General features: G+C 48.8%; 1 protein-coding gene across 1 annotated transcript in view; it reads right to left on the bottom strand.

Moving 5' to 3' along the window:
- Positions 1-465, bottom strand: part of NARF (nuclear prelamin A recognition factor) — a gene marked incomplete in the record, with an annotated part of 19,007 nt that extends 18,542 nt beyond the window's left edge. Inside the window, 1 exon segment of the mRNA XM_077458563.1 lies at positions 356-465. Coding sequence (XP_077314689.1) covers positions 356-382 — 27 coding nt within the window.
- Positions 466-6,560: the final 6,095 nt, after the last annotated feature.

Raw genomic sequence — 6,560 nt, 5'->3', positions numbered from 1 at the left:
AACGGTGCAATATGGAGGACAAACCTACACATCCGATCACCTTCTATCACACCACTGCTAATAGAGCTGCAGGAGATTGTACAATCAGATTGTACAGTGAATGGTCAGCCCACAGCCGATGTTCTGTACAGAGAGGATCGGACAGGAAGTCCTCAATTTTCTATTTATAAACAAAGAAACATTTAGAAGATAAAAGGAAACATTTGTAACAACAACACAGATGAATGCAGATGATAGGGATCAGTGTATGGAGGGCTCCTAGGAGCAGATCAGACCCCCCAGGGTAGAGAAGGGGGTCACCCTGATCATTCTCTCCCCCTGTGGGGGAGGGGAGGAGAGGAGGGGGATTTCTCACCGTTTTGGTGCAGTTCTCACACTTCATGTCTGCAGATCCTGAGCTCACACTGCCCAGCCTGCCCCTCTGCTGTCACCCTGCCCTTTGTTACACCACCTCCTGCCCCTCCCCCATCACTCCTGATAGACAGCCCTCCAACCAATCAGCATCAGGCTACAGGGAGACTGGGCCCCCCCACTAGAACTTCCTTCCTTCTGATGGCAGAGGGAGGTGTCTGCAGGGCTGTAATGAAGGCAGACATCTTCCTGAAGACCAGTCCTGTTTGTATGAGGGGGGAGGGGATACCCAAAACTGTCTTCAGAGATTGGGGGGGAGGGGCAGAGGAGGGGCCTCTAGTGGTGGAAAAACATTACTACAGGTATTACATAAAAGGTCATGTGACAGGCTTCTCTGCTATGTGTATGATGGGGGGGGGGGGGTCCTCTGAGCAATTCTTTAACCTGCAAATACTCAGAATCACTTGCATGAAAACCGTGAAAAGAAAAAAATTCTTGAAGAGGTGATCTGAGTTATAACTTTCATCTCTAAAAAAAAGTATAACTAAAGACATTGTTTTTCTTCGGTTTGAACAGAATGTGGAGGGATTAGACCCCCTGTAAGGTTTTAATGACTAGGGACCCTCTTTATATGTGACCGATTCTCAGAGGGTGAAAGTAACTTCCACATTTTGGGTTGTCACCAGAAGAGGAATTTATTTATTTCAGGTACTTCTATAGCGCCATCAATTTACACAGCGCTTTACATATACATTGTACATTCACATCCGTCCCTGTCCTCAAGGAGCTGACAATCTAAGGAGAGAAGTTTTGTCTTTAGTTCTTTAATTGATAAGAGGCGTCACTTAGACTCAAAATATTTAGCAAGAGAAAATAATAATAAAAATACAACAGCCAATCAGATGCAAATGTCATTTTATTGTTAAAAGCCCAAATCCAATGAAAGCTAAAATCATCCCCTGTGGTGCGAATGTAAAATACTCATCTATGTGTAGGAGAGGGGAAAACACTTCTTACCTCATCCAATATTCCCCTTCACCCCACTCCACCCCCCCCCTAAACCTTCCCTCCACCCCACTCTACTCCCCTCCTCTTACCTTCATCCCACTCCACTCCCTTCCACTTACCTTCACCCCACTCCACTCCACACCTCCGCCCCCCACACCTTCCCTCCACTCCACTCTAACCCCCCCACACACCTTGACTCCACTCTACTCCCCTCCACTCCACTCTAACCCCCCCACACACCTTCACTCCACTCTACTCCCCTCCACTCCACTTTAACCCCCCCCCACACACCTTGACTCCACTCTACTCCCCTCCACTCCACCTCTAACCCCCCCTCCCCCACACACACCTTCCCTCCGCACTACGCACCTTGACTCAACTCTACTCCCTTCCACTCCACTCGCCCCACATTCCCCTTCAATCCACTCTATTCCCCCCATTCTACCCCCCTCCACCCCAGTCAAATTCCTTCCACTCCACTCTATTCCCCCCCTCCCTCTCCAATCTACTCTACTCCACTCCTCTCCCCTCCAATTTACTCCACTCCACTCCACTTTAATCTACTCCCCTCTCCTCCCCTCCTCTCCAATCTACTCCCTTCAACACCACTCTAATCTCTTCCACTCTACTCCCCTCTCCACTACCATTCACTCCCCTTCACTCTACTCTTCTTCACTCTCCTTCACTCCCCTCCCTCTAGTGCACTCTACTCTATACCTTCACCTCCTCCCCACTCTCCTCTCCACTACCTTCACTCCCCTCCACTCTACTCCCTCATCTCCCCTCCAGTACACTCTAATCTATACCCTCTCCTCCAGTGCACTCTACTGCCCTTTCCACTACCTTTAACTAGTGATGGACGAACTTCCGACGGGACGTTTCGCGAACGCGGACCGCGAACGAGGCCGACCGTTCGCGAAACCGAACGTTCGCGGCGGGCCCCATTGACTTCAATGGGAGGCGAACTTCGCAAACCTTTAGGTCAAATTTGCAGCCACAAGATAATTAATAGCTGGGCAAACATAGTCCCACCACATGGCCAATGACATAACACATGTATGAGGTGAATTTGGGATCGACAACTACAAGCATTCTTTTTTTATATGGGAAATTGTTCTGACAATTCAGGACTGTGGAGCGCATGAAGGCAATGGAGGAGAGGGAAGGTCAGGGACCAGAGTAGGCAAAGAAGAGGGTGCAGGAGATGATCACCAGCAGCGTGACATACAGCAATGACACCTGCACCGTGATAGAGTCATCTGACAACAGCACCGTGATAGAGAGCACTGACATCAGCAGCGTGATAGAGAGCACTCACACCAGCACCGTGATATAAAGCACTGACAGCAGCACCGTGATAAAGAGCACTAACATCAGAAGCGTGACATACAGCAATGACACCTGCACCGTGATAGAGTGATCTGACACCAGCACCGTGATAGAGAGCACTGACATCAGCAGCGTGACATAAATCACTCACACCAGCACCGTGACATACAGCACTGACAGCAACACCGTGATAGAGTCATCTGACAACAGCACCGTGATAGAGAGCACTGACAACAGCACCGTGATAGAGAGCACTGACAACAGCACCGTGATAGAGAGCACTGACAACAGCACCGTGATAGAGTCATCTGACAACAGCACCGTGATAGAGAGCACTGACAACAGCACCGTGATAGAGTCATCTGACAACAGCACCGTGACATAAAGCACTGACATCAGCACCGTGATATACAGCACTGACAGCAGCACCGTGATAGAGAGCACTGACATCAGCAGCGTAAACATAAAGCACTGACAGCAGCACCGTGATATACAGCACTGACAGCAGCACCGTGATAGAGGGCACTGACATCAGAAGCGTGACATACAGCACTGACATCAGCACCGTGATATACAGCACTGACAGCAGCACCGTGATAGAGGGCACTGACATCAGAAGCGTGACATACAGCACTGACATCAGCACCGTGATATACAGCACTGACAGCAGCACCGTGATAGAGAGCACTGACATCAGAAGCATGACATACAGCACTGACATCAGCACCGTGATATACAGCACTGACAGCAGCACCGTGATAGAGGGCACTGACATCAGAAGCGTGACATACAGCACTGACATCAGCACCGTGATATACAGCACTGACAGCAGCACCGTGATAGAGAGCACTGACATCAGCAGCGTAAACATAAAGCACTGACAGCAGCACCGTGATATACAGCACTGACAGCAGCACCGTGATAGAGGGCACTGACATCAGAAGCGTGGACATAAAGCACTGACAGCAGCACCGTGATATACAGCACTGACAGCAGCACCGTGATAGAGGGCACTGACATCAGAAGCGTGACATACAGCACTGACATCAGCACCGTGATATACAGCACTGACAGCAGCACCGTGATAGAGGGCACTGACATCAGAAGCGTGACATACAGCACTGACATCAGCACCGTGATATACAGCACTGACAGCAGCACCGTGATAGAGGGCACTGACATCAGAAGCGTGACATACAGCACTGACATCAGCACCGTGATATACAGCACTGACAGCAGCACCGTGATAGAGGGCACTGACATCAGAAGCATGACATACAGCACTGACATCAGCACCGTGATATACACCACTGACAGCAGCACCGTGATAGAGGGCACTGACATCAGAAGCGTGACATACAGCACTGACATCAGCACCGTGATATACAGCACTGACAGCAGCACCGTGATAGAGAGCAATGACATCAGAAGTGTGACATTAAGCACTGACATCAGCACCGTGATATACAGCACTGACATCAGAAGTGTGACATTAAGCACTCACACCAGCACCGTGATATACAGCACTGACAGCAGCACCGTAAGCAGGCCCAGGAGTAAGTCAGCACAGCACAGGGATGGTTTGATCCCCTCATAAGCAGCCCCAGTAGAAATATGACACCGCTCAACCTCTTCAAAGAGGAGGGTAGGGGCATATATACACTTTTGTGGACCAAGCAGGTTGTGTGTTAGTGATTAGCAGACTGTACGTCAGTCCTATACCAATGAAGGACTGCTGCAGTATAGGGCAGCGGTCAGCAGTGGTGCACCTCAACCCTATGTATTGTGGACCGATAGTGGTCCTTACAGAACAGCAGACTGTACCGCGTACTGTAGCACCCTAGACCAAGTTACCAGTCCTTATAAGAACTTTTGTGGACCAAGCAGGTTGTGTGTTAGTGATTAGCAGACTGTACTTCAGTCCCTATACCAATGAAGGACTGCTGCAGTATAGGGCAGCGGTCAGCAGTAGTGCACCTCAACCCTATCTATTGTGGACCGATAGCGGTCCTTACAGAACAGCAGACTGTACCGCACTCAACCCTATGTACTGTAGCACCCTACACAGACCAAGTTACCAGTCCTGATAAAGGAGCTTTGTGGAACAAGTGAGTTGTGAATGATTAGCAGACCGCAGCAGAAGGGCAGCAGTCAAGTATAATATTCTTTCTATATTTGGAAGAAAGAATATTATACGTGTACAAGCCTATTACCATACCACTGATACCAGTCCTGAAAAGAAACCTTTGTGGAACTAATAGTAACAGCAACTCTTTAAACTGACCCTCACTGCCTGACACACTGCTTCCTTCCTGTCTCTATACAAAGTGGCAAAAAAGAGTAGACTGGAACAATTACTGGTTACTGGAATAGCACTTTTGTGGACCTGATAGTAACAGCTAATGATGATGATAATGACGACTAAACTGACTCTCCCTGTAGCACACACCGTCCTTTCCCTTTCTCTAAACTGACAAAAGACACTCAGGCTGCTGCAACAATCAGTAGCACAGCAAACCTATATACACCTAACACCTATACCAGTCCTGAAAAGAACTTTTGTGTACCAAATAGCTAGCGATTTATCTCTCCCTACTCCACACAGCAACCTTTCCCTATAGTGACAGAAGAAAGAATGTAAAATGGCCGCCGGATCGGGTGTATTTATAGGTTAGGGGGAATGTCCAAGTGTCCATGTGCTGTCATGTCTCAATTGGCTGTCCTGTACCCCATGATAGACGTGTCATCATAGGTCAAAGTTCTTTTACATATTAAACACAAAGGTCCGCCGGGGCGAACGGCGCCAATAGTCCGCCGAACGAGCGGACCGCGAACGTCCGAAATTCGCTGCGAAACGACAGCCGGGCGAACCGTTCGGCCATCACTACCTTTAACTCCCCTCCACTCCCCTTCACTCTACTCTTCTTCACTCCCCTCCCCTCTAGTGCACTCAACTACCCTATAGTCCAGCAATAAACTGCCTCCCAGCATATTCACTTTCAATGCAGGGCTATGAGCTCCACATTGGACTTGATAATGTACAACATGCAAAGCCTCCTAAGCCCTCTCCTGGGACCTGCAACTGCCATGCACAGCTGCCCACTCAGATAAACTATTAGTTGCAGGTATGCGCCGGGGTTGCGTAACCACACCTGCATGGATGTACACTTTGAATGCACTCTGAGAATGCTTATGCAGGCTCTGTACCCTGCACTGCCATGTGCATAAATCCTAAAGGCCCATTCACACTGACAGTTGTGTTAGGGACACAGCTGCTGGTGTGCTGTATTATGACAGCGATGGTGACGCCCAATCGCAGCTCATCTTGCTGTTTCCTTTTTAGAACTTTATTGAAATATTCTTTTGCTCACAGTGTGGTGCAAGGAGGTGGAATGCTTCACACCGCCCTGAAAAAAGTACTGCACGCCATAAATCACTTCAATGCTGTGCATCGGCCAATAGCGAGACAAGGATGTTCATTTACTAAAACTGGAGGGTGCGAAATCTGGTGCAGCTCTGCATAGAAACCAATCAGCTTCCAGGTTTTATTCTCAAAGCTTAATTGAAGAAACTGAAGTGAGAAGCCGATTGGCTGCCCTGAACAGCTGCACCAGATTTTGCACGCTCCAGTTTTAGTAAATCAAGTCAACCCCTTGCGTTGCGGTGGGGACTGCACTGGAATAGCTGCCCAGGAAAAGTCCTACAACACATGGGGGTTATTTACTAAAGCTGGAGCTTGCAAAATTTAGTGCAGCTCTGCATAGAAACCAATCAGATTCCAGGTTTTATTGCCAAAGCTTAACTGAGCAAGCTGAAGTCAGAAGCTGATTGGCTACCGTACACAACTCCGCCAGATTCTGAGATCACCATCT

Source organism: Lithobates pipiens, unplaced genomic scaffold (genome assembly GCF_037356315.1).
Source record: "Lithobates pipiens isolate NorthernLeopardFrog02 unplaced genomic scaffold, aLitPip1_a1.2 Scaffold_28, whole genome shotgun sequence".
NCBI classification, from domain to species: domain Eukaryota; kingdom Metazoa; phylum Chordata; class Amphibia; order Anura; family Ranidae; genus Lithobates; species Lithobates pipiens.
This window is presented reverse-complemented; position numbering and strand designations above follow the sequence as displayed.